Source organism: Physeter macrocephalus, chromosome 11 (assembly GCF_002837175.3).
Source record: "Physeter macrocephalus isolate SW-GA chromosome 11, ASM283717v5, whole genome shotgun sequence".
Taxonomy (NCBI): domain Eukaryota; kingdom Metazoa; phylum Chordata; class Mammalia; order Artiodactyla; family Physeteridae; genus Physeter; species Physeter macrocephalus.
The window spans coordinates 181,845,014-181,871,607 of record NC_041224.1 but is presented as its reverse complement, the minus strand read 5'-3'; the positions used below and the strand labels follow the sequence as shown (position 1 = coordinate 181,871,607).

General features: G+C 67.7%; 1 protein-coding gene across 5 annotated transcripts in view; it reads right to left on the bottom strand.

Annotated features, from left to right (window-relative positions):
• Positions 1-1,816: 1,816 nt before the first annotated feature.
• CEP170B (centrosomal protein 170B) overlaps positions 1,817-26,594 on the bottom strand; it is a 27,010-nt gene continuing 2,232 nt past the window's right edge. The window contains exons 2-19 of one of the 5 annotated variants that reach the window (XM_024130987.3): positions 25,381-25,512; positions 18,360-18,449; positions 16,846-16,924; positions 15,933-15,991; positions 14,478-14,616; positions 13,726-13,830; positions 13,093-13,575; positions 12,127-12,851; positions 11,874-12,044; positions 11,316-11,406; positions 9,450-11,165; positions 7,920-8,163; positions 5,164-5,323; positions 4,775-4,918; positions 4,572-4,660; positions 4,025-4,118; positions 3,827-3,878; positions 1,817-3,630 (exon numbers count right to left, since the gene is read on the bottom strand). In XM_024130987.3, coding sequence (XP_023986755.1) covers positions 3,407-3,630; positions 3,827-3,878; positions 4,025-4,118; positions 4,572-4,660; positions 4,775-4,918; positions 5,164-5,323; positions 7,920-8,163; positions 9,450-11,165; positions 11,316-11,406; positions 11,874-12,044; positions 12,127-12,851; positions 13,093-13,575; positions 13,726-13,830; positions 14,478-14,616; positions 15,933-15,991; positions 16,846-16,924; positions 18,360-18,449; positions 25,381-25,485 — 4,770 coding nt within the window. In that variant the 5' untranslated portion in view covers positions 25,486-25,512 and the 3' untranslated portion in view covers positions 1,817-3,406. Of the gene's footprint in view, positions 3,631-3,826; positions 3,879-4,024; positions 4,119-4,571; positions 4,661-4,774; positions 4,919-5,163; positions 5,324-7,919; positions 8,164-9,449; positions 11,166-11,315; positions 11,407-11,873; positions 12,045-12,126; positions 12,852-13,092; positions 13,576-13,725; positions 13,831-14,477; positions 14,617-15,932; positions 16,101-16,845; positions 16,925-18,359; positions 18,450-25,380; positions 25,513-26,594 lie in introns of those variants that run through there. The other 4 variants (XM_055088758.1, XM_055088759.1, XM_055088760.1 and 1 more) reach the window with 4 other exon arrangements.

The following is a 26,594-nucleotide window of genomic DNA, read 5'->3' as shown; positions in this document are numbered from 1 at the left end:
ACAAGAGAGTTTTGGGGGGTTTTTTTGTTGGTTTTTTTTTCTTTTTTTTTCATCCAAAGCTGGGGCAGAGACAGGTGTCTTCAAGTTTGAAGGCAGGGACTTCCCTGGAGGCACAGTGGTTAAGAACCCGCCTGCCAATGCAGGGGACACAGGTTCGATCCCTGGTCTGGGAAGATCCCACATGCCGCGGAGCAACTAAGCCCGTGCACCACAACTACTGAGCCTGCGCTCTAGAGCCCGCGAGCCACAACTGAGCCCGCGTGCCGCAGCTACTGAAGCCCGCGTGCCTAGAGCACGTGCTCTGCAACAAGAGAAGCCACCACAGTGAGAAGCCCGTGCACCGCAATGAAGAGTAGCCCGCGCTCTCCGCAACTAGAAAAAGCCCATGCACGGCAACGAACACCCAATGCAGCCAAAAATAATAAATAAATAAAACAAATTAATTAAAAAAAAAAAAGTTTGAAGGCAGGTGGATTTTTGCCTTCCTATCCTGACACAGAGAGTGTAGCCCCTACAGATGTCCCAGATTTGTGTAGCACTCCCAGCTTGGGTGGACCTGTGGCCTGGGCCAGAGGTCATCAAACTACAGCCTTGGGCCAAAGCCAGCTGAGTATGATCCTCGGCGTTCATCTCATCACAGCAAACCTCCACTAAAAACAAACTCAGTGGAGGTCTTTTGGAAAATGATCAAGGAGGGAAACATGGAAATCCAGGAGGCAAAGTAGAACACCAAAGGTACATGCAGGCCGAGGGCAAAGGGACTTTAAAACTGACAGCTGGCCCCGGGGTTTACGATGTGTGCAAGGACAGAGCTCTGTGGGGACAGGGCAGGGGAGGGGCAGAGCACGTGAGGGGACCTGCTTGGGTACAAGTGACTCCTGCGCGGCGGGCCAAGCGACCTGCGAGCAGGCTCTGGGGAGGGACGCTTGCTCCTGCTGCCCTGTCCCTCTTGCTTCTGGGTCCTCCCTGCAGCAGGAGGTGGGGGACAATATCGCCCCTCGGCTGGAGGGACTGGGTGGTGTGACGTCACCCCAGAGCAGGTGAGGCCTCAGACCCCTCTGAAGCCATCAAAAGGGAGACAGACTCGGGAGCAGCTGGGCCCAGCACACAGTGCCTGTGCCCCTCCTGTGCTACGTCTACACGGGATGGCCTATTTTATAGGGTGCTCTTGGACGCTGCATCACTGAACGGTTTGAATAAAGTAACTTTTCTCTCTTTGAGGAGCAAACCTCCAGAAAGTTCCCTGCTTTGCCGTCTTGCCTAGGGCTCCCCCTGGTGGCAGCATGTCTGCATCGCACCGTGCCGGTCTTGGTGGGTCAAATGGGATTTTCCAGTCCAGGAAGGGAGACCCCTGGGCTGAGCACTCGGGGGTGGCAGGGAGCCCCCTCCCCACCCCCAACACCACCACTGGAGAAATGAGGCCAAGGCGACAGACGCCAGCATGTTGCCACATGATAGAAGAATGATTTATTAGAACAAATTCCATGACAAATCATATAAAATAACCATTTTCCGAAAGACATCCGTAAGACCACCTGAGGACAAAATGCACAGAGGTGCCTCCAAGAAGCCAGACAAATAAGTTACCGATCCCAAGGCGAAGGCCGGAGGGAGGGAGCATGAATTTGTGAATAAAAGAACTGTACGGCGGTGACGGCGGGGGTTGCGGAGGGAAGCGTGGTGGACGGCCGGCCACTGCCCGTCTCCGGGGACAGGCTGTGGGCAGCTGTGCGGAGCGCGCGGGGCGGGGCGCCAGCCAGCACCTCCTCCGTGTGCGCGCAGCAGGCTCGCGGACCGGACCCCAACTCACACACGTACCATGACAAATCATATAAAATAACCATTTTCCGAAAGACATCCGTAAGACCACCTGAGGACAAAATGCACAGAGGTGCCTCCAAGAAGCCAGACAAATAAGTTACCGATCCCAAGGCGAAGGCCGGAGGGAGGGAGCATGAATTTGTGAATAAAAGAACTGTACGGCGGTGACGGCGGGGGTTGCGGAGGGAAGCGTGGTGGACGGCCGGCCACTGCCCGTCTCCGGGGACAGGCTGTGGGCAGCTGTGCGGAGCGCGCGGGGCGGGGCGGGGCGCCAGCCAGCACCTCCTCCGTGTGCGCGCAGCAGGCTCGCGGACCCCACGGACACTCACACACGTACACATCGGGGAGGGGGCACAGGGCCCGGGCATGGGGCTCCGCATCAGCTCAATGTAAACACGGACACACGCGTCACCCACCGCCGCCCCAGACCCGCGCCCGCTGGCCTCTGGTCCAGCCTCGGTGACCCCGCCCCCGCAGTCGGTCCCGTCCCGAAATCAACATCAGCGCAGGTGCCAGGCAGGGTGGGGGCACCCCAGCCCCACCTGCCGCAGCCAGTGGGCTCTTTGGCTTCGAGGCTGCGGAGACATCAGCCCCCGGGAGGGGGCGGGGCTCTGCTCGCCCGGCACGTTCCCAGCTGAAAGAATCCTGAGAGATAAAACTGTTCCTGGGGGGCTGTCCCTACCCCCCCCCCACAGGACCTGGAGCACAGAGGCCCGTGAGGCACCCAATTAATGCCCACAGAGTCCGCAGGACAGCGGGGAGGGGAGTGGGGGGAGGGCACGTTGTCCAGGGAGCTTCTGAAGCCCGGTTTTTGGCCACTTTGGTTAATCGCTCCCCTCCATCTGGCCCAGAACCATCGGAAGCCAGGTGCCGGGCCCCGCCTCCTTCCCTGGATGTGCCCGCATCGCGGGCTGAACCTGGGCTCGTGTGAGCGCAGGCGCGCCTGGCGTGTGCTCGTGCCCGTGTGCACAGCGCCCGGCGCACGCGCTCAGTGAGTTTGGCAGTTGTGTTGGCACCAAAGGCTCGAAGCAGTGGGGTTCCTGCCACAAATGTTTCCACAGGCTGCGTCCCCGCCCCGGGCCACCAGACCCTGGGGGCGGCTGGGAGCTGCCATCGCCCCGCCCCGCCCAGCCCGCACTCTGCCGCCTCAAGTCCCGGGGCGTCACGAGGCGTCTCCCCACCACCCTGCTCTGCGTTTGGCACTGAAAGACCGCATCGCCCAGTCCTCTCCCCCCACCCGGTCCCGGCCAGCACAGAGGGACAGGGCGGGTACGCACGTGTCCCCCAGCCCACGAGGCAGAGCGGGACCCTCCAGGCCTGGGAGGCTGCTGCAATGGCACAAACTACTCCTTCCTTGAAAGCGAACGACAAAATAACAGTGATGGAGAGGAGGCTGGGCACATGCCCGGACACTGGCCCTGGGCATCGGCCACAGCGGGAGCCGGGCCAGGAGGCCAGCGGGGCGGGGGGGGGGCGCTGGGAGCTGAGGGGGGGCCTGGGCACCCACGGGCTTATGGCACGTGTGGGAGTCTCTGTGGTGAGCTGTCCAGGCCCAGGGCGTGGGGAGGCCGCCCGGCCCCACCACCTAGATCAGGAACCGCTCCGTGTCGGGGAGGAAGGAGGGGTCCGGGAGGCCGGGGGTCCCGTAGTTTGCCCGCTGCGGGAAGCTCCTCGCCGGCAGGGCCGAGGTGGGGGAGGACGGACTCTGGGAGGCCGGCCGGCCTCTCCCGAGCTGGGCCGAGCCCGCAGAACCCCGGTTTCCGGTCAGCAGGTCCAGGTTCCCACTGGGGTCCACGATGGCGTTGATGACTGGTGGGGTAGAGAGGGTCAGGCCGGCCGGGGGGTCCTGACCTGCCTCCGTGCCCACCCGGGGCCTCCCGGCCGGTTAGCTGTGGGGGTGAGCCAGGCCCCACCAAGGCCGCCGCCAGCCCTCCCACCGCCTGCGCCCCGCCGCCCCGCACGGCCAGAGGCACCAGAGCAGCCCCCCGGTCTGGGCCACACCCACCTTCCAGCTGCTTCTGCACTCGCCTCAGTTCCTTCAGGATGGAGCTGATTTCCTGGAGGCGGACGGGAAAGAGGCCGGTGGAGCAGGACAGCCCAGCGCCCGCCTCTCCCTGGGGTTCCGGGGCAGGAGTCGGGGTCCCGGGCTCGGGCAGCTCCCCCAGTCTCCCTGCAGCCGAGCGGGCCGAGGGGGCCCCCTCACCTTGTTGGACGTCTTCAGGATGGGCACCTCGTTCTCCGCGTTGATCCTGGCCTCCAGGTCCTCCCAGGCTCGCCCTGTGTTCTGAAAGAGGATCCTGGGCCCCGAGGGGCAGGGGTGGGGACAGGCAGAGAACAGTGACCAAGAGACCCAGGCATGGCACCCTCCCAAGCCGGCCCACCAGCCACGGGGAGGCCCATGCCAGCCCCTCCTGGGCACAGGGGAAACTGAGGCCTGGAGCGGGACCTGGCAGGCCGGTACCAGTGTCCTGTCTCTGGGCCTAATGTGGGGAGGGCTGGGAGGAAGGAAGGAGCAGAGAGGGAGGGGCGGGTCATCCTGGGGGCTCTGGCCCTCCCAGGCCCAGGGTCTGGTTGCCAAACCGCGCAGGTGCGCGCGTGTGCGTGTGTGCACACGTCGCGTGGTCCTGGCGCACAGGCACACGTCTGCAGCCGTGTCAGGGCCTCAGGCTGGGTGTCCGCTAAGCAGCAGTGACTCCCCGGCCCGTCCCCCAGGGGCTCTCACTGGCCAGCGGGCACGCGGGCCGACTCACTTCATCTTCTCAGCGAGGTGCTCCGTGTTCTCGCGGATGGCCTGGGACAGCTGGGACACGGGGTTCAGCATCAGGTTATCGAAGATCACCTGCGAGGACCCGGCATCAGCCCGGCGCCTGGACGCCCCAGGAGGCGCCGTGCCCCCCACGCCCTGCCGCGGCCCAGAGCCCAGAGCGAGCTCTCCGAGGGGAGGGGCGCCTGCCTCCTCACGGTTCCGAGGCCGCGTCTTGCCGGCCAGGGGGTCCTCGCAGCGGTCGTTCATGTTCTGGTCCAGGTCCTGAGAGCGCAGGGAGCCGGGTGGCACCTTCTGGAAGTTGAGGCTGGCCTCGGGGATGCGCTGCACCAGCTGCAGAGGTGGGGGAGCAGGGGCGTGGCCCGTGGGGCGGGGCACCCACCAGGCAGTGGACAGAGCAGACGCCGCCCGGCCACCCAGGGTCCCTGGGCGCCCCGCCCTCGTGGAGCAGGTGCCGGGGCCGCGCTCTCGGGGTGGCTGGTGGGGGGCGGTGCTGGGCACGGGGTGCAGCCCCGGGGAGGGCTCACAGCCACGGCCCCCAACCTGGGCGTGCAAGGGGCTGCCGAGGGCAGGCTCACCTCCTCGCGGGCGGAGATGGTGGAGGCGGGGGTGCCGGGTGCACTGGCGCGAGAGGGGCTGTGGGCAGGCCCCGGGCAGCCCGGCGAGTCGCCGTCTCCGGCCACATCGTGGATCTCGCGGGCCAGGGTGGCCACGTCCTTCACCAGCGTCTGGCTCAGCCTGCAGCGGCAGGAGGGAAGGCAGGTCCTGCGGGGTCCTCCTGGGCCCGGTCCCAGTGCAGGGAAGTGTGGGGACAGGAGCCAGACGGGACACGACGTCACCCTCCCACAGGCAGAAGCCCCCCTCCCCCCCGCCCAGGAGGCAGCCACTGGGTGAGAGGCAGGGCCAGGGGTACAAAGCCTCCAGCCCGGCCCAAACGACACCCAACCAGCCACTAGCAGTGCCAGAGGGACTCCCACCAGGCGCCTCAGCGCCTGACCCCCTGAAGGTTGGGGGGCTGGGGCGGGGCCCTGGGAGGAAGGGTGGGGAGAGACACCCACAGGCTCCGGGCCACACCCACCGCTCCTCTGGCCACCAGGGCCCCACGAGCCCCGCTCCACAGGCAGGGTCACTGACAAGGGTCAGAGCCAGGCAGGCCCAGAGGCCAGGGACTCTCCACAGGGCAGGGAGGCCAAGCCTGCAGCCCCAGAGACAGCCTAGAGCTCCGTCCCCTCCGCCCTGACGACGGTCACACACGCTTCCCTGAGAGGCTCCCAGGCCACCCAGGAGAGGACACGGGCCAGCTGGGGACCAGCTCCCTTCTGCCCACTGCCCGTGAAGCCCCAGGGCTGGAGCCAAAAGCCTCCGTCGCCCGCCCTCGGAGCACCTCAGCCCCACGGCCGGCGCGCTCTGCGCTACTCCAGCCCTCGGCCAGGCTCGGGGCAGCGGGGACGGGCTCCAGCCTCTGGCTCCCTCAGGCCCCTCCCACGCCTGCAGTTGCTCCAGGAACAGGACCCCAGGACCCACCAAGGACCAAGGCCCAGGTCTCCGCACGCAGCTGTCACAGCTCTGCTCAGGGCGCCCCCCAGCCAGCCCTCGTGCCCGCCCACTCTCGGCGGCAACTACAGCCCCTCCCGACAGGTGCCAGGCACAGCTGGAGCAATTTCCCTGGCTGGCCTCTGCCTCCCACCAAGGGCTGCCCCAGGCCCCATCAACATAGGGGTCCCCGACTTGGCCCCACCCTTCTAACATCAAAAAACACAGAAGGACCCCCTTCGAACTGCTGGCGACCCGTGCCCCTGCCCCCAGCCTGCCCTCAGCCAGCCCCGCCCTCCGCTCCTCTGTCCTCCGCACCCTGCACGCAGCGTGTTCAAGCTCGCCCACTCGGGAAGCCCCAGGGGGCCCCCACTTCCCCTTCCTCTCTCCTTCCACCTCCACCCCCTTCTCCTCCCCCAGGTGCGGCACCCCCCTCCAGAACCCCACCCCGTCTCCTTGGCCGACCCCTCGGCGCCCTCCCAAGCACCACTCTGCACAGACAACTTCCCTCCAAGCACCCCCAGGTGTCCCGAGAGCTCGAAGCCCCAGCGGGCCCCCACTTCCCCTTCCTCTCTCCTTCCACCTCCACCCCCTTCTCCTCCCCCAGGTGCGGCACCCCCCTCCAGAACCCCACCCCGTCTCCTTGGCCGACCCCTCGGCGCCCTCCCAAGCACCACTCTGCACAGACAACTTCCCTCCAAGCACCCCCAGGTGTCCCGAGAGCTCAGACCCCAGCCCGCTTCTCTTCACGCTCTCCACGCCCTCACACCGCCCACAGCCTCGGTCACCGTCACCGTCTTCACGCTGATCACGCCCACACCTCCATCCCCCACGTGGGCCACTGTCCTAGGAGCCACCTGCCCCCGCTCGCCTCCCTCCAGGTGCCTCACGGGCTCAAGCTCAGCATCCTTGGCACCAAAACTCACCACTCACCAGCCCCAGCCGTTCACCTCCTGCCCTCTCCACAAGCCCTGCAGAGCCAAGCCATCACAGCACTGACCACTGCTCAGCGAAAGACCACTCTCTTTCCCTGCCACCTCTGCACTCTCCTTTTCAGCGCCTGACCTGGAAGCGATCCTTCCACTGAATGACTGCATGAGGGAACTCATCTTTAATAAAAATCTTGGTGAAGACCTTCCTGTACCAGAGATTCCCCCACCCTTCTGGGCAGATCTGCATCCATCCATCCAACCACCCACTACCCATGCCACTGCCCATCCATCCCTTCATGCACTCAAACATCCATCACCCATCCACCCAACCGTCCATCACCCATCCACTCAACCGTCCATCACCCATCCACCCAACTGTCCATCCAACTACCCATCCACCCAACCGTCCATCACCCATCCACTCAGCCGTCCATCACCCATCCACCCCACCGTCCATCCAACTACCCATCCACCCAACCGTCCATCACCCATCCACCCAACCGTCCATCACCCATCCACCCAACCATCCATCCAACTACCCATCCACCCAACCATCCATCCAACTACAACTACCCATCCACCCAACCGTCCATCACCCATCCACTCAGCCGTCCATCACCCATCCACCCCACCGTCCATCCAACTACCCATCCACCCAACCGTCCATCATCCATCCACCCAACCGTCCATCACCCATCCACCCAACCGTCCATCATCTATCCACACAACCATCATCCATCCATCCACCCATCTATCCATCCCCCTGACAAGCATTTCCCAAGCCCTTTTAGGAACTAACCCCCCAGCCCAGTCCCAAGGAGAGGCACCCTCTGAATCAGCAGCTTGCGCTGTCAGCTGGCACCACTCACCTGGCAATCTCAGCAATCTCGGCTGTCTGCACAATGAAACCATAAGGGTCGGGCTCTTCTTCCTCGTCATCTGTGTCCCGGAGGCCAGGGGCCCGGGGTCGGGCCCGGCCAGAGCCGCCAGCCCGTGGGGTCTGCGTGGCTGTTGAGGCATGGGGGCGGGTGTGTTTGGGGGACCCGTGGTGGGAGCCATACTCCTCCTCGGACGTGGACGTGCAATCTGAGCCCTGCTGCCGGCGACGCACGTCTCGGGTGAGTGAATCGGTTCCAAAAGCAAGAACAGAACAGAGCAGCCCTCAGCGCCTGCAGCAGCCCTGGGGCCCCTCCAGGCAAGAGCCCGGTGCTGCAGGATGAGCTGTGCTGCGGCTGGTACCCCGGCACTCAGACGCCCTGGGGCTGAAGCGCCAGCAGCTGCTGGGCTCCGGGGACGGCAAGGCCACTGCCAGCCCAGAAGCACGTGCACAGACGGGCAGCCTGGCGTGTCCACGGGCCCTTGTGGAGCAGCCCAGGGCCGTGGCTGGTTGGCAGTGGCAGGGGCCCCGTTCTGGGGGAGGGGTCTGTGCCTGTGTGCCCATCAGGCGGGAGCCAGCGCCCTTGGTTAGGGTTACGGAACTGGGAATCAGTGCCTGCAGACGCCCGGGTGGGGGCAAACCACTCCACGTGGGTCCGCCACGGCCCTGGGCTGGGCTGGACACGTGGCCGCACACAGCCCGTGGTGGAAACCCAGCTCAGCCACCGCAGCCCCTCCCTGTACCTGCCCGGCCTCAGGCCCGACTGCTCGCCCACCCCTGCGCTGAGCCCGTGGCGGCCGCAAACGCTCGCCCACCCCTGCGCTGAGCCCGTGGCGGCCGCAAACGCGCACAGTACGGGGAAGGGCGGGGCGGAAGGTTCCCACCGAGCAGGTGTGGCCCTCACCCCTTGGCCACGGGGCAGATGCCACCTTGGCCCCCTGCAGACCTGGCGGGCAGGGAGGGGCCCGAACTCCAAGGCCATGGGGGCGGGAGGGGTTGGGGGTTGGGGCAGGTGTGGAAGCAGCAGCACGGGGCTGGACCAGCAGTGCTGACACCTTAAACCAATTCATTCAGGGGATGGGTCAGTCCCCGCGCAGGGCGAGCCTGGCTGCGGGGATGCCCACGTCCACGCCGGCAGGAGCCTGCTCCGGCGCCACAGCAGACGTCCCTCCCTGCTGCACACGGGGGGTCCGTTGCGGACCCCAGGAAGGAGCGGGCCCAGCCCCCTATCTGCAGTCACCCAGACCTGCTCGCGTGTCAGGGCCAGTCCCTCCAGGCTGGAGACGGTTGGGGTTTTCTGCGTTCACGCCGGGACCGCCTGGGGGCTGCAGGGGCCCCGCCACCCGGGTGCAGGTGCATGTGTGTGTGTCAGGGGGAGAAACACCCGCCGATGGGAAAAGGGGCTCCTCCAGGGCCAGGCCTGGGGGCCCCGTAGCTGGTGAAAGGCCGATGCACAGGAATCTGCAGACACACTGCCCGTGCCGACCGGACCCAGGGCCACCCTCCCGCCCCCAGCACTCACTGGGTGAGGAGTATCGGGCGCTGCCCGGGCGGGCCCTGCTGAAGGGCTGGCGGGGGACCGTGGTGGTGTCGGCGGCCTTCCTGGCGGTGGCCCGAGCCTCGGCCACGGCGGGCTTGCGGCCAGCGCAGTACAACTCGACGCTGCGGCCGGAGAAGCCGGCGCGGGTGGGGGCCATCTCCGAGTCGCTGGGCCCTGTGAAGGAGCCGGCCCGCTTCCGGGGCATCGCCAGGATGTCCAGGCGTGACAGCTTCTTGGCCTGCTCGGCAGCCGGCTGCCCCGCCGGCTCGGGGTTGGCTGGGGGCCCCCGTTCGCCATCTGCGGCCTCTGTGTCCGAGGCATCCCCCAGCCGGGCCCGCCTCAGCCGGGAGGCCCGCGTGGGCCGTGGGGTGGACAAGCTGTTGGAGCGGGTCAGCGCCTGCTGCACCTTCTGGACGCCAGCTGAGCCGCGGCTCTGTTCTTCCCGGGCAGCAGGGGATGGCGGTGGGGCCGTGGGTTTCCGGCGAGGCCCCCACCGCCCCGCCCCCACGGCCCCGGAGGTCTCGTGGTCAGAAGAGACCGTGTCCACACCGGGCAGGTGGGCAAGGCCGGAGCCTCGTTCCTCATCGGGCCAGTCCAGGGACCCTCGGGGCCCGTGGCCACGCCGTGCAGCCAGGCGCCTTGCCGGCTCCCCGCGGCCCGCGTCCGCTGGGCCCGGCGGGCGACGCTGCTTCTCTGAGAGGCGCTCGCGGGCGCTGCTCAGGCCGACTCCCCCCAGGTCCTGCGCTGCCGGCGGGGACGGCAGCTTCTCCTTCTGCAGCCCCGCGGGCTGCGGGCTGGGCCCGTTCTTGCCGCTGAGCATGCTGACGGTGCTGGCCGTGTCCACGTCGGAGTCCCCGGACAGGGAGTCCTCTGGCGGCCCGGGGGCGCCGCCCAGCTCACCCTCCGGCTCCTCCACGGACTTGGAGAGCAGTCTGGCCTCCAGGGCGGCCAGCGCCGTCTCTGTCTCCTTCAGGATCAGCTGGGTGTCCTGAGGGTGCAGGTCCCCGCGCGAGGCCCGGGCCGCGGCCAGGTCCTGCAGGAGCGGGTGGCTGCGGATGTACGGCAGCTGGCCAGGAGCTGCGGGGCCGCTGGCCGGCTCCTTGGTGAAGCTCTCCTGCCGGACGAAAGCCGGGGCCTCCTTGGCGGGGGCCGGGGCGGGGCCCTCGGGCTCCGGGGACCGCCCTGTCCGCAGCTGGACGACCATCCGCCCACGGGTGCTGACGTACACGCTGTCCCGTGTCGGGGGGCTGGGCCGGGCTGCCCGCCCTGGGCCCTCCACCTGCCCTGGAGCCACAGTCGCTTTCCTGGGGAAGGCCGCCTCCTCGTTCTGGTCCCCGACGAAGAACGAGGTGGGGGCCGGCTCCCCAGGGGCCCTCGGTGAGCGCCGGCCCCTCGTCCACGCCAGTCCCTCCTGGGGGCTCCCGCGCCTTTCTTCCTGCAGGCCCCCGCCTGGCTCTGGGCCCCGGCCTCCGTCCGACCCACTGGCATCACTGAGGCTGTCGGGCTCCAGGTCTTCCTGTCCCAAGAGGAGGCCGGCCTGCTCGCTGCCCAGCTCCGGCGGGCCCGGCCCGCTCCTCCTGGTGGCCTCGGGGCCGGTGGGGCTGTCCGCCCTGTCGCTGGGCAGCTGTGGGAGCAGGCGTCGCTGGCGCACAGGCAGGGCCCCCCCCAGCTCTCTGGCTCTGCGCCCGGGGCCGTCGTCTGCAAGACAAGGGGGCTGGTTAGAGTGGGCGCTGCCCGCGGGCCCACACGAGGAGCTGGCCCTCCCCCGGGCACAGTGACGTGCGCGTGCATCCGCCTAGTTGCTGGCCGCAGGCTACCCCTCCCTGCCGCGGCACTGGAGCCACTTACCTGACAGGCCTGGGTCCGAGTAGCTGTCGGCCAGACTGGCCCAGCGGGATACCCACTTCTGACCCCCGGGGGAGCCCGGTACCGGGAGGCCCTACGGAGAGGAGGGCAGGAGCGTGTCCGCGGCAGGGAGAGACAGGAGCCCCACGGGGAGGTCCTGGGGGCAGGAGGGGGCGAGGCAGCCCAACCCAACACCTGGCCCCCACACCACCCCCGTGCCTGCCACCGGCCCCCCAACAGAAGCAGCCAGAGGGCCCCCGTGGCCTCACCCGGCTTGCAGGACCCTGACATAACTACCCACGTCTCAGCCCGGCTCAGTGGCTTGGAGGTCAGCGGTCCCCGCCCCCCAGACGCGGCCAAGCCCCGCCCATGGGCACATATGCCCAGGCAGCCTGGATTCCTCTGCACAGGTGGGCACCAGGGCCTGGAGCCCACAGCTCGGGCAGGACCAGAGCCCTCGAGTGCATACAGGACGCGGCGACCGGGGCCCCGGCCCAGACGGGGTCCTCTCCCTGCCCAGCCCCTCCCCAGGGAGGTGTCTGGGCTCCGAGTCCCACACACCTGGAGCTCCACCTGGGGGGTCCCGCCCACTGGCCGGGAGGCAAACTCCTGCAGCAAGGCCATCCGCTGAGCCACTCCGTCACCAGGCTCGTCTCTGTCCCCTCTGATAACTGGACGGAAAGTGGCCGAGGACGCTCTGGAGAGTTCAGGGGACTCCCGTACCCCGAAGACCTGCCAGGAGGGACAGCCGGGCAGCAGGTCAGAGCCCATGCCCGAGGCCGGACTCCCAGGCCTCCCGCTGCAACACGGGTACCTGGTCAATCATCTTGCGGGCCTCCTCCACCTCCCGGTCCTGTGCCTCCGTCTCGATGGTGTAGGTCCCCGCGTCACTGAGGCTGTCGTCCTCCTCCTGTTTGCGTGCCTTCGTCACTTGGGGGTCAGCAGGGGGTGGCGGTGGGGGCGGGGGGGCCACGGGGCTGGCCCTGCGGGGTAGCGGGGGGGTGGGCAGCGTCGGCGGGGTCTTCTCGGGGCCTGACCGGGCAGCCGGGGAGCCATCCCGCAGGCACTGGGCCATGAAGTCCTGGGCCAGGCGGGAGCGGCGCCCCACGCTGCCGAAGGGGCGAGCAGGGGCCCGGGTGGCGGGCGAGGGGCTGCCCAGCCGCTCCTCCGTCTTCTCCCTCTTGAGCGAGCCGGCCCGCTGCGGCCCCGAGCTGCTGCCCGCCCCCCGGGCCGAGGCCGCGGCGGGGGCGGCCGGGCGGTCCCTGTCGGCTGGCCCAGGGCCGCGGCGCCTGTCGGGCCTCGAGTCCCCGGGCGGCGCGTGCGTGAAGGACTGGGAACGCTTCTTGCGGGGCGCATCCTCATCGAAGAACTCGATGACGAAGGCCTGCTGGCTGTGCAGCAGCTCCTGGGGGTCCCGCTTGAGCTGCCTCTGTAGCCGCACCTGCTCCCCGCCGGCCTCCGAGGGGACCCCAGCTGCCCCGGACGCCTTGGCCATGGGGTCCTCCGAGTCGCTCTGCGTGCCGTCCTCGTGCTTGTGGCCTGGAGGGGGCGGGGGCCCAACTCATGAGGCCGAGGGAAAGGAAACGCCCGGGGGTCGACACGCAGCCACCGCTGTCGCGTGGTCGGGGACGCACCGCCCCACCGAGAACCCAGCACACGTGGCCCAGAGGAGCAACAGGCCACACCGGACGGCCCCCGACGGCGCAGGCGGCTCTCGGGCAACGTAAACGGAGCAGGGGGACGAGGCCGCCGAGGCGAGGGCAGGCAGCCGCGCACTCACCCTTCAGGGTGCGCGTGTGCACCGGCAGGTCGCTCTTGGTGCTGTGCCGGTCGTCGGCGGGGCCGGCCCGGTGCAGCAGGCTGGGGTCGCTCTGCACCAGCCAGTCGGCCACCTTGGTCTCCGCAGAGACCACCTCGATGGGTGTGGGCTCTTTGCCAGGGGCCCGGCGCTGGCGCAGGGAGAACTTGGTGACGTGGTCCTTGATCTTCACCTTGCCCGGGCTGCAGTCGTCAAACTCGATGGTGAAGCAGGCGTGGCTCTGCACCACGGGGGCCACCCCACCCCCACCCGCCTCCGCATCCCTGGTGGGCGCCTCGTGTGCCGGCACCTCTGGGGCCCGCGGCGGGGGGGTCTCCTTGGTGGGGATCTCGAAGTAGCTGGGCTCCCGCCGGAACGAGTAGCCCTGCGGCTCCGCGGGGGCCCGGAAGGCGGCCGTCGTCCCCACGAGGTCACTGTCCTGCTGAGCCAGCTCCTTGGGCCGCTCTGTGGGGGAACACGTGCTCAGGCCAGGCACGTGCTCACGGGTGGCACCCTCACCCCACCCACCTCCGCGAGGACCATCAGCGCCGTCTCTCCCCACCCATGGCCCCGCCGAGAGGGCACCTCCAGGGCAGGCTGCCCTCCAGGACTTACCCGTGTCGGGCTCATCCTGGCGCCGTTCCTCGGTCGGGCTGCTACCATCGTCCTCACCCCACCAGGAGGGCTGCCCATACAGGGGTGTGCGGTAGGCCGCTGCCTCTGCAGAGGGAGAGTTTGACCCTGGGTCCCTGTGGCCCCAACACAGACAGAGGCGGAGACTCGGAGCTGGACAAGATGCTGGGGTCTGCAGAGGACCCTGGCACCACCTCCCAGCTCGGATCTGCAGCTGCCCAGAACTTTGGCCAGCCACGCTGAGCCCCACTTCTGCAACCCTGGCGGGTGACAACGGCAGTGACAACCTCCCCACAGGGTGACTGTTCCGGGGAGGCTCGTCCCTGGGGTTGCGCTGTCCTCAGCACTCCGGCCCTGGGGCAGGCAATCTCTTGAGCCCAGCCTGGGCCCTCTGCCCCTAGGGCCTGCCTGACAGAGGGGCGGGAGGACAGCAGCGAGCCCCACCCAGGGCTGGCCTCTCCCCCAGGGCCTGTAAATGGTTCAGGTCACTGATAGGCGACCTGGGGCTGAGAGCCACTGTAGTCTGACCGAACGACGTGGGGCAGGGATGCGGGTTGGCGAGGGTGGCTGTCTCTACAGGGGTGCAGGCACACATGCTGGGGGGCGGGGCTGTGCGGGGAGGGGAACGTGTGTACGTCGGGGTGCAGGAGCGAAAGATCAGCTCCTGGATGAGGTGGATCAAGGCCTGTGTGCAAACCCCGGCCCCTCCCGCACTCCTCTGCACACCATCCTACCTGGCCCCGGTCTCCGGTCCCCCCTCTCTGGCCTGGGGTTCACGGCCTCGCAGTAAGGCGCCTGCTCCGGCACAGCCTCGCTCCTCTTGGGTGCCGGGCTCTTGACGCTCACCTGCAGCTGGCTGGTGTACTTCTCGTGCTGTGGGCAGTGGCTGGGGTGAGGGGTGGGTTCTGCCTCGGGAGGACGCCCCCGCCCAGGGCACCTGCCTGGCCGCTCCTCCGCCCCACAGTGGCACGAGGTCTCCCTCACAACCCCCGCGGAGCAGACAGGCTAAGACCCGCCCGTGTCACGAGGCAAGAAGCTGGGGGTCCGCACCCAAGGCTGGGGGCATCCTCAGGTCCACAAGCTTCCAGGAGGGAGTGGATAGCAGCTATCAGAGGGGAGACTGCACCCACAGGCCCCTCCAAAGAGAGGGGTGGGGTAGCCCTCAGGAGCAGTGGAAGGTGGAGAGCAGCAGCCTGTCCGTGCTTGCGTGTGCGTGCGTACGTGTGCACCTGTACATGTATGCGCGTGCACGTGTGCACCCGTATGCACCTGCGCGTGTGTGCATGTGCGTGTATGCGCCTGTGCGCGCATGCACCTGTACGCGCGTGCGCCTGCGCGTGTGTGTGTGCCGGGCCCCACCTGGCTGAGCTTGGCGGCCATCGGCGCTGGGCTCACACCGGCCCGCCCCTCACGGCTGTGTGACTCCAGGCAGGCCGCCCACACTCCCTGTGCTGCCCACGGTTACTTTGGAAAATGGGACTAAGCCTCCCCCGCAACCCCCCGCCATGGGGCTCCTGGGTGAGGCTCTGGGCAGGGTCCCCTGAGTCTGCTCCATGACTCCTGCACAACTGAGCAAGGGGAAAGGAGACGCTCCACCTGCCGTGACCCGACACCGGGACCTTCGAGCCCCAGCTGAAGGAAGGGTGCTCGAGGGTGCCCCTCACCCAGGACCTCCCACGAGGCTGTCCCCAAAGGCTGCCCCCCTGCTAGCCTCCGGCCTGCTCCTGGCCACCCGCCCCCACGGTAGCCTGATCAGGGTCCTCCCGGTGCCCAAGGTGCCGGGTGGGCCCTCCCCCCCCCCCCCCCCCCCTCCCCCCCCCCCCCCCCCCCCGCAACGATCAGGAAGAGCTATAGCAGGTTCTGGGCCAGATGCCTCGCCTCCCCTCCCCTCCCCTCCCCTCCCCTCCCCACCACCCCCTCCTGCTGGGCAAAGCAGCCTCCTCTGGGGCTCCAGCCACGCCCACCATCTGTGACTGCATCAGCCAGGGGCGGGGCAGGGCGGGGGGGCATGACCATCTTCCCCACCTGCCAGACTGGGCCATCCGGCAGGGCAGGCCAAACCAGGCTGGCTCACGGCACCGTATTGGGCCAGGGTGGCCCAGAGGCCTGGGGGAAATGGGCAGAGTGGGAAGTGGAGGGCTGTGGGGACACAGGGGTGCAGGGGCCCCAGGCCAAGCACCAGCACTGACCCTGAGCACCTCCTCCGGGACGCGGTGCTGCACCCGCTCCAGCACGAACATGTTGGAATGTGACAGCGCGTTAAGGAGGACAGGGAGCAGGAAGGGGGCGGGGCCCAGGCCCTCCCTCGGCGGCGGCGTCCTCTGCTCCCAGGCGTGGTGGAAGAAGAGGGAACGCGGGGTGGGGGCAGGGCTGGTGCAGATGCCTGCAAGCTTGCCCCCCGACACGTGTGCACTGGCCATGCGTCCACGCTGCAGGGACAGCCTGCAGGCCGTGTTGTCCCCCGTCAGGGGACAGGACAGAGGCTGCTCCAGGTCACCGCACACACGTGCCCTAGGTCCGCGGGGATGCTCTCCATCCCACTTTCAGCCCAGGAGCCCAGCGGGGCCCCAGAGGCCATGCCACATGCGTCCAGCTGCAGCTCCCATCCCAGACCACCCCTCAGCCCCGGGCCTCCTGAGGCTTCGGGGGTGGGGAGGGCCTCAGCCAGCCCCTGGGTCCACACCCGCCAGCGGGTGTGCCCAGGTAAATGCAGACGGAGGAGAGGATGCATTCCTGCCACACGTACGTACGTACGTACGTACGTACGGGTCCCCGGCTGCCCAGGGCGGAGGCATGGCCCCCACTCACCCACGTCCCGAGTACAGAAAGCCATGCCTGGGCGGCCCCCAGAAACACCAGGACTCCGGGTCCCGGGAAAGTTCCTCGGGCCCTGTGTGAGCTCAGCCCCGAGGGAGGGCAGACGGTGTCCGCGGCTGGGGGGCAGGCGGTCGGGGGTTGGAGTTCAGGCCGGAGCCCAGCCCGGGCTTCACCCTCCTGCCTCTAACCCCCCGAGGCCCCCACCCACTTCCAGCATAACAGGGCGACTGCGGTCCTGGGGACAGAGGGGGAGGCCAGGAGGGGTGAGCGCCCCCAGAAGGATATCGTAGCCGAATCGGATGACATCGTTGAGCTTCAGCGTAACGTATTTCTGGTCCGGGATGCGCGCTTCGTTCACGAATGTCTGCGGAGCAGGCAGGAGGCGGAGGTGAGCCAGGGCAGGCGGGCCGACGACTCTGGAGCCCCCAGAAGTGGACCACCAGGCCCGCCTGCGCTGCTCTGGGCCCGGCACCGTCCTCCCAGCACGGGTGCACCAGCCTCACACCCCAACGGGACCACGGGACAGACGGCCGCAGGAGGACCGGCCAAGGGGGCCGAGGCGCCAGACCCCACCCAGCACCCAGGGACCCTGGGACCAGGGACCCCTCAAGCACAGAAGCCATGGACACCCCTGTGAGACGGCCCCTTCTCTCATCCACACAGAGCTTCAAGCCGGGCCCAGCCCCCAAAGCCCTCGGGAGCGGCGAGGCACACCCACAGGGTGGCCCCGGGGCAAGGCCGGTCAGACTGTGCAGCCCATTCAGGCAGGGATGCTTCATCTGACGGGGTGCCGAGGGAGGAGGGGCTCAGGGGGCAGACCCCAGCAGAGCCTGAGACCCTCGGCTGGGGGCACTCTGAGGGGGACCGGGGGGGTGGCACCCAGCACTTGCTGGGGTGCTCACATGGCAGAGGCAGAGCCAGCCTGAGGCTGCTGTGGGAACCCCAGCTCAGGATGCAGGGGGCCAGACTTCACAGGCTGGGAGGGAGGGGGGAAAGGCCCTCCTCAGCTGGTATAAGGGGGTGGAGGCTGGTGGTTTGTTTTCTTACTGAAACAGTCTCCCAGGGTAGTAGACCAAACACAGAAAGAACAAGGCACCCAGACAGATGTTGGACTTTGGAGAGAGCCCCTCCTGTCCCTCCCGCCCTGTCTCCACCTGAACCCCTCTCTGCTCCTGCAGCCAGGAACTTCCTCTTGGTCACCTCCTTGTCCCTGTTGCCCCCAACTCACATATCCCCCTTAGGACAAGGTACCCCAGCACAGCCCCATCCATCACAGGAGCCCCATTTCCCAGCCTGCAGGAGGTCCCATGGCCTCCCCTGCCCACCTGAGGGCCCACTTCCCTCCTCACCCAGGCGGCAGCCCCACCTCCCAGAGGCCCCACCCAGTGGGAGCCCTCCCAAGGAGGCCACCAGAGCAGGAGATCCTGGTGGGAGCCAGGTGGGGACAAAGCAGAGGGGTGGAGCCATGATGAGGGAGCAGAGCCAGGGTGAGGATGGAGCTGGGGTGGTGCCAGCACTGAGGGAGGGGTCATGAACGGGGGTGGGGTCGTCACGGGGAGGGCTATGGAGGGGGTGGAGCCATGGGGGGCCCAGCTGGAGTGGGGAACCAATGTAGAGGGGTGTGGCCATGAGGGGGCGGTGCCAGCACCGTGGGAGGGGTCATGGAGGGGTGGGGCCAGCACAGGGGGCGGGTCCTGGAGAGGGGCAGGGGGTGGGGCCACAATGCGGGGTGGAGCCAGGGTGTGGGTGGAACTGGGCTGGGAAGAGGGCTGGGGCCAGCACAAAGGCCCTGCACTCACCCCATTGAGGCTGCCCAGGTCCTTGACCCAGTGCTCGTCCCTGTCTTGGTCGTAGTTGATGACAGCATGCTGCTTGTCCACGCTGCGGGACTGGGGAGACACAGAAACCCTCGGGTGGCCGACCGGGCCAGGCGGCCCAGGAGGTAGAGGCATCCCGCAGGAGGCCACGTAGCCCACGAGGTCCCACCCACGCCTCCACACCTCAAGCGTGTGTGCCCCAGAAAGCCCACCCAGGCCTGACCCGGCCAGCCGTCCTGGCCACGGAGCAGGCCGCGGGGCTCCTCCTGCCCCAGCTTGCCACCCGGGCCCCTCCCGTTGTGAGCAGCCCTCCACGGCACCAGGAGGCCAGTGCCTCCCCTGCCACCGCAGCCACTGCTCCTGGGTCAGCGTGGGAGGGGCGGGGAATGCTTGGAAGATCTGGGACATGCTGTTCACTCCCAAGGGCAGGCCGGGCTGGCGGGGGGGCGGCAGGATCAAAGGGCTATGGATGCTGGGGGGAGCCCTCCCCCGCCCAGCCCGGCCCACAGCGCACACCTCTCGGAGTGACGGACACGCGCACACACGCGTGACGTGCCTCAGACCCCTCTGCTTTCTGCTCACGTGCACAGGGCTCACACATCCTGAGCACACCCTGCCACTCAGATGCCACACGCACGTGGACACGTGCAGGGAGCCCCGCCCCGAGCACTTCCAGCTCTGCCCTGGCCACCGGCCGACCCAGGGCTCCCCCCAAGGACAGCCACGCAGCTCCCTCACACAGTCAAGCTGGAGGGCCGCAGCCCCTCCACTCCAGGGACAGAGAGGCAGGGACAGGGCCACAGGGCCACGTTCTGCTGGGTCAGGCACCGCCAGCGCGAGCCGCCTTGCCCAGCCAGGGGGTGGCCGGTCCTGACACAGAGCGCATCGCCGCCGCCAGCCCGCTGCCCACACCTCGCTGCTGGAGGCCCTGTGTGGCTGGGTGGCAGCTGCATCCCTCCCCCACCACCTGAGGAGCCCAGGAAACACCAGCAGCACCGGCCAACCGCGGGGTGCTGGGGCCCAGCCCTGGGCAGACGACAGTACCTGCCCGGCAGGGCTCCCACAAGACACGCAGGACCCCCACTTCCAGAGCATGTCACGGGAACGACGAGACCCACACACGCGCTCCCCACCGCCGGGGACAGGATGGCCCGGCCCTTGGGAGGGAGACCCAGCACCTGAGTCCCTGCATCACCCCCTCCAGGCTTCTCAGTTCTCACAGGTGAGTGATCAGACCCCTTTCCCCAGCCAGCGGCCACCTCCACAGAGCCACTTTCTCTCTGATTCTCTCCACCTACCCAGCCCCTCCGGCACCATCCAGAAATGGCCAGTTTCGGGGGGGGAGGCCCAACACCCTCCCCCGAGGACTTGAGCTCCCAGGCTGGGCCTCCCTCACCCAGAGACAGGAGTGCACAGCAGGGTGGGGTGGGGTGGACATGGGCTCTGGCCCAGCCCCGCCCAAGGTCACGCCGCTTGGCCGAGGTGCCACGGCAGGACCTGGGAAGGAGACTGCAGCAGGCAGGGCTGTGAGGGCTCCAGCCTCTCCTGGGCTCAGAGGCCCGAGGTGGCTGGCTTAATGCACAATGATGCTGCTGCAGTGGGGGCCCGGCAGGGGCTTGCAGGCCCACACCTCGTGCTGCCACGGACCCTGGGTCCTCCAGAAGGGAGCAGGGGTGCAGGGGAGGTTTCAAGGGGGGAGCAGAGTCTGCGGGGCCAGCCGGGGCCTCCTGGACACAGAAGCCAGCCCGGAGCCGTCTGCCCCAGCACCACCCCCGTGAGCCAAGGGAAGCACGGGCCTCCCTCCCCGGGAAGCCCCCAGGGCTGATCCTGGCAGGGCTGCAGTGCCAACTCACCTGCCTCCCAAAGCAACGGGTCTCTGGCGAGGTGAGTCTGACCTTGAGACCCCCTGCCCCGCGCCCCCGGCCTCATCTCTTCCCCCGTCCCGAATTCCTCAAAGTCGGCCCCCACAGCTAGACAGCTCCAGGTCACCCTGGCCGCAGCCTGTGCCCCGGACGTAGGCACCACCTCCTCCACTGGACTCCCCCGCTGGTCCCTGGGCCAGGCCCTCCCACTGGCCTGGCCGAGGAAGAGGGGGGGCAGGGTACGCTGGGGAGGCCCACAGGCCCTCCTCTGGGCCTCGGTCTCCCGGCTGCAGGTGCTGGCAGAGCTTCCCCAGGCCCCGGGCGGCCTAGACAAGGGTCAGCAGCTGCCCCAGAGGCCTGCGTGCTTGGGCTCGCCCCGCTTCAGCGCAGGGAGCTGCCCCTCTGGGTGGCCCCGTGGGTCAGGCATTCCTTAGAGTCCAGCCTGGCAGCTGGGAGGCCTGGGGCTCACTGAGGGGCTGGGGGCTCCCCTCCTCCTGCGCCCCCTCCGTGCCCAGCCACCTGCCCACCTCAGCCCTGCCCATCACCTGGATGCCAACGGGGCCGGACTCTGCCCTCCGCTTGGCCGGGTATCGGGCTCCCGGGGACCACGGGCCTGAGAGGGGCTGCTGGTGGCTGCACACCAGGATGTGGCGGGATCGGGGCTCCGCTCGGCCCGAGGCAGACGTGGTGGACGACAGCAGGAGGGCACTCTGTGCCTCAGGCTTGGCCACTACCTTTGCCAAGGTGTAGCCCCCTAGAGGGGCTTCTGGGCTGACCTTTCCGGCCTGAACACCTTCCCTCCCTCTCCAAGCTTCAGGCCTCCAACTCAAGCCCAGCCTGGCCAAACCCAATTCCTCCTCCCTGCCCGCCTGGCCCTTCAGCCTCCCTGGGGAAGGCCACCAACCAAGCCCCCACCTGGCTGCTCTGGCCACACCCCCTCAGCCCCAGGCAGCGACCCCCGCTGGCCTTCCTGGTCAGCACCCCTCAATCTGCCCCCCCACCTGCCTGCTGGCCACACGCTTTGCCTCTGCAGGTGCCATGCCCTCTCCTGGGCCACGCTCTCCGGGTGCCTACTTTCCCTTTCCCAGCAAGACCCCCCCGTCCCCCACCCCTCAGCCCCAGGCTCCCCAACGCTTGCACCCAGAGCCTGGGCTGCCCCACCCCCTCCCCAGACTGCGGAGAGCCCCAGGAGCCCTGGGCACAGGCAGGGAGGGTCCCGCATCCAGAGACCTCCCTCCCTCCCTCCCTCCCGGCCCGAGGCAGACCCCACCCCGGCCCCAAGCCCAGGGGCCCAGAGGCTGGAAGCCCACTCCAGAGGGGGAGGTGGCCCCTTGACCCAGGCAGGACTCAAGCCTTAAAAGGACACAAAGCAGGCCACGTGGCAAGTGGAGCGGATGGGGCACAGGCGCGTAAAATAGCCTTAAGAGGCTCCAAACACACGGAGTTTTGGAAAAGAACCTAATTGTTTGTAGTCACTTTAAAACGGAATAAAGATGTGCTTCCAAAATTTGGGTCTGACGCCCTCCATGGGTGAAAGCCCCGCCCAGGATCTGGCAGCGGCCCAAACCCCAGGCTCTGGGCACACCCTCCTGCCAGCTCACACCCAGCGCCACCCCAGCAGGGCCGCAGCGCCCATGGCCTCTGTGTGTGCAGGGGGACCCCGAGCTGTGTCTCTCGGGCCGTGGTTTCCGGGTAAGGATGCGTGCAGATGAGTCCCAGCTGTCTCCCCTCCCACGCGGCAAACCGGGCGAAGGCAGAGAAGACACCTTGCCACAGACATGCACACGCTCTCCCTCTGTCTCACACACACAGACATGTACAACATCCACACACGTGTGCACACACGCACATGCGCATACATATTTGTGTGCACACGTGTGTGCACAGACGTGTGCCAATGCAGAAGTACTCGCCTGTGCACATCCACACACGTACATCCACGCACGCCCTGCACCAGAGCCCAGGGACACAGGGGCAGGAGCCACAGCAGGCAGCCTGGGCCCGGGCACCAGGCAGCCCTGGGCCCGTGTCCCCGCTCACGTCCTCACTGGCCCAGTTTGTGCCAGGCTCGCCCTGGGGGCCGGCCTGGCGGGAGAGTGTGGCGGCCCGAGGCCAGGCCGGCGACTCGGCCTCCGGACACAGCGCCCCTGCCCCCGCCCCTCCGAGGTCCACACGCGGGCACTCCTGCCTGGGTTGTGGTACAGCCTCCTGGACGGCCCGCTCCCCAGCCTCGTCTCCTCCCGCCACGCTGCCTTCCCCCCCGCCCCCGCCCCCGCCAGCCCTCTCCGTCAGCACCGTCCCCCAAGCTCCCACTCCTCAACTCTCAGTACAACGTCGCCGTGTCCAGTCGGCCCCAGAGCCCCCCCATCCCAAACGCGGTGCCGCCTTGGGGTTTGTCTCCTGGGGGGGTCACTGGGCTCCTGCTTATGTGCTTGTGGGCGGCCCAGCCCTGGAATGGAGACCCCAGGCTCCAGCGTGGGGTCAGTGACCATCGAGTGACACGTGTGGGAATGGACGCAAGGACAGACAGAGGGCAGGCCCGGGTGCTCCGGGAGCACGTGGTGGGGAGAGGGTGAGGATGGGGCAGGCGTGGAGGACCCCGGAAAGCCAGGCAGGTGGGGAGCGGCTGCGGCCCCGAGGAGGCCTAGCGGCCGGGCGTGCCTGTCCCCGCACCCGGGGACGCCTGAGGCTTGTGGCGGGGCGGGGAAGGTCGGGGTTTGCCCCTGGACACCTGGACACCTGGCGGCGTCGGAGGAGGGGGCTTTGTTCAGCAGCACCGGGCTCGGGCTGCCTCGGAGACGCCCAGGAGCTGATGACGCAGGAGACTGGGGACAGCACGGGGACAGACACCATTTGCATCACGTGAGCAGAGGTGGAAACCGAGGCTGTGGGTGTGGACAGGACCTCCAGGGAGGGGTCTTGTACACCCAGAGCCCAGGCCAAGCGGGAGAGCCGCAGAGGCCGCCAGGCAGGCGCCAAGAGGCCCGGGAGCCTGGAGCTGCCATCCTAGGGAGAAGCTGTCGGGGGGGGACGGCGTGTGCAGTGGCCATCCGGGCGGTGGCGCGGGGACTGAGGCCGTGGTGTGCAGGTGAGGAACTCCCTAGCAGGGGCTCCACAGAAGAGTACGGGGTGAAGGGGGCTGGCAGGACAGCACAGCAAGAGGATGGGCGTCCTGAGCAAGGGGCAGGTGGGCTGGAGGGGGGAGGCGTTGGGAGGGGGCGGCATCCCCACACCTACTCTACAGCTACGTGACCTCCCTGAGCCTCAGTTTCCCCGTGTGATGGAGACACGGCCACGCTGCCCAGGACAGCCTGAGGCAGAAACGCAGGTGCACCCAGGCCGGGGCCAGCCCAGCATGGAGGGCTGAGGATCCCCCCTCCCTCCACCCTGCTCAGGGCTCCACACTGATCGGCCCAGAAACTAGGAACTGGACCCCAAACTCACGCTGAGCACCCTGCCCACCCCCTGTCCCGGCAGCCTCTCCCCCAACCCCTGAGAAGAGAAACAGGCAGAGTGAGGGCCTGGTGCAGGGAACAGAGCCGGCGGGCGGCAGGAGCAAGTGTGCTGGGCCCCCAGCACGCACAGGCTCCCATCAAGTGCCACCTCCTACGAGAGGCCCTCCCAGCCACCCTGGTGGAAGGGCAGGGCCATCGACGAGCCACACAGTCACATCACAGCAGGGAACACACAACTCCCTGCCAGGGGTCAGGGCCAAATGTGGTGACCCCTGTGGATCTCTCGCCAATGGACAGACAACGGAGGTCATGTCACGTGACACCATCAGGGAGCCACCGGCCACATCAAGACCCCCGCATCGGCCACCCCAGGAGGCCGGAGGGGGGGGGCCTACGGCCTCTGCTTGCTTTATGTCCTGGCCTGAGAACAGTCTTTACACTTTACCTGGTCAAAAAAAAAAAAAAAAAAAAAAAAAAAAAAAGACTCTTTCAGGACAGGTGAAAATGATATGAAATCGACATGCCAACATCCACAAAGTGACTGGCCCACCCTTTGTCTTCCCAACAATAGCAAAGCTGAGTGGCTGTGATGGAGGCGTGTGGCCCGCAAGGCCTCAAATGTATACCCAGCCCTTTACAGAAAACATTCACCCAGCCCTGCACAGACCCACCGACTTCTAAAGGCAAGAAGCAAAGAGAAAAAGGGAGAGACGGCTGTAGATCAAAGATACTGAAAAGACCGAACAAGCAAGGGCAGGTCCTGCTGGGTCTGGAGTCAGGCGAATTAGAGGACGTTTGGGGAGAAGTCAGGGCGTCTGGACATGGACAGGCCTTGCATTTGCTGCACAAGTGGACATGCACATGGTCAGGACCCCCGGCTGCAGCCCAAGCCCCATGCATCCCAGGGAGTGAGCAGGCAGCAGCAGCCAGGGCTGCACATGGAACAGGGGAGGGTCTCACCCTGCACCCAAGTGGGCCGCTTGGTTGGATCGGGCAGTGCAGCGCCCCCTAGGACTCCTCCTGAGACTCCCATGGTGGGCGTGTGGGGCTTGCAGGGCTTGGGGACAGGGACCCAGGTGCCACGCCAGGGAGGGGTCGGGGCTGCAGGGAACCCGACTCGATCACCCCAGGAGGGTGGGGAAACCCTGTGGACCCTACGGGGTCAAGTCCCCCGCCCCCTCCCCTCCTCATTCCTAGGAGCCGGACATGTGCACCCCATGGAAGTCAAGGTTGGCTCAACTCAAACTCAGGGCCAGAGAGAAATTCCCGACTGCCGAGCGCTCGCGTCCTGGCTCTTAGTGCCCTGCCAGCCTCTCGAGCCTGAGAAAGGCCCCCATCCCCCACCCCCGGGCACTAGCCTTCCACTGGACAGCTCTGATGGTCAGAGCTGACCCTGTGGCCCCGATTCACGGCCCTGTTGGGGCCCCGGACAACAAGGATGTGGACGGATCTGCTTTCAGGCGCCTTGCCGAGGTGGGCCCCGACACCTTCAGCATCTGATAGCACCTTCCCATCAGAAACGGTCCAATACGCAGAGGCAGGGACCCTCACCCACGAATGCACACACCCACCCGAGGCCCCCGAGCCCCGCTGTGGGCCCAGGGCCCAGGGGGAACGCCCGGGCCTCCTCCCCAGGGGCCCCGCAGCAAGCGGGGTGGCGCCTTCCCGCCCGGCGCCCGCACTCACCTGCAGCATGAGCTCGCACTCATCGCGCCCCACGAAGATAAGCTCCCGGGGGAGCCGGTGGCGGGCACCGCTGCTGCTCACCAGGAACCAGGAGGTGACGCTCATCCTGGCGCCGGCGAGGCCTGTCCGGCCCTGCGGGGAGGAGTCGTCAGAGCAGGGCTCCCCTGCCTGGGCCCGGGCCCCCGGACAGCCCAGAGGCCAGCACAGATCCTGCCCCGACGAGGCTCGAGCACCTTCACGGCACCACCGCGGCGGCCGCTTCCAGAAACGCTGGGCTCCAGGCCAGCCCCTCACCGAGTTCGCCTGTCCCCCGTGGGTCCCTCCCGGGCTAAGGTCGCCCGGTCCTCTCTTACGCTCTAGGTCCACACACAGCCTCTTCTCTCTCTCTGGGTGCCGGAGATGGGGTGCATGGGGCGCTAGCCACACTGCCTGCGTGTGGACCCACATGTGTCCCCGTGGCCTGCAGGAGCTGCTCCCAGGTGGGACTCAGCGTGGCCCTTCAGGGTCCCCGCAAGGCTAGGGCCACACCCAGGACACAGACTCTGAACCAGGGGCTCTGCCTCCCCCTGCTGGACACTCTGGGGTGGGCCCAGGCAGGGGGCTAGGAGGAGACGGCTGGAGACAAGAGTCCTAAGCCACCAATACGCCTGCCGCTGAGACGCGGTTGAACGTCCCTTGGCGGCCGCTGTGGCCGCCCTGCAGACGCCCCCGGGCCAGGCCGGGACCGGGTGGTCAGGGCAGCAGGGACTCCCTCCAGTGCCCAGGAGGGAGGTGGCGCTTTGCTGCCTGAGATCCTGCGGGCTGATATGGTCAGGATGGACGGGGGAGTATCACGGGGCCTTGCGGGGCGCAGAGGGGACAGCCTGAGTGACGACAAGGGCCGATGTCACGCGAGACCAGGCCCTGGGGCAGCCTGAGGCCCCACGCAGCCAGTGTGCATGTGCTCTCACACAGATGCCAGTTGCCCAGAGTCGTGTCACAGGGGCACAGGTACCAGAATGTGCAGACACACCTGCGCCCCACACGTGCACACAGCTTCCACACACACCCGGAGCACCGCCTACAAGTGCCCTGGCCGCTCTCCCGTGGAAGCTCACGCGCGTGTGCGCGCGGACACACACACACACACACACACACCACACACACACATACCACACACACACCACACACACACACCACACACCACACACACACACACACACACACACACACAC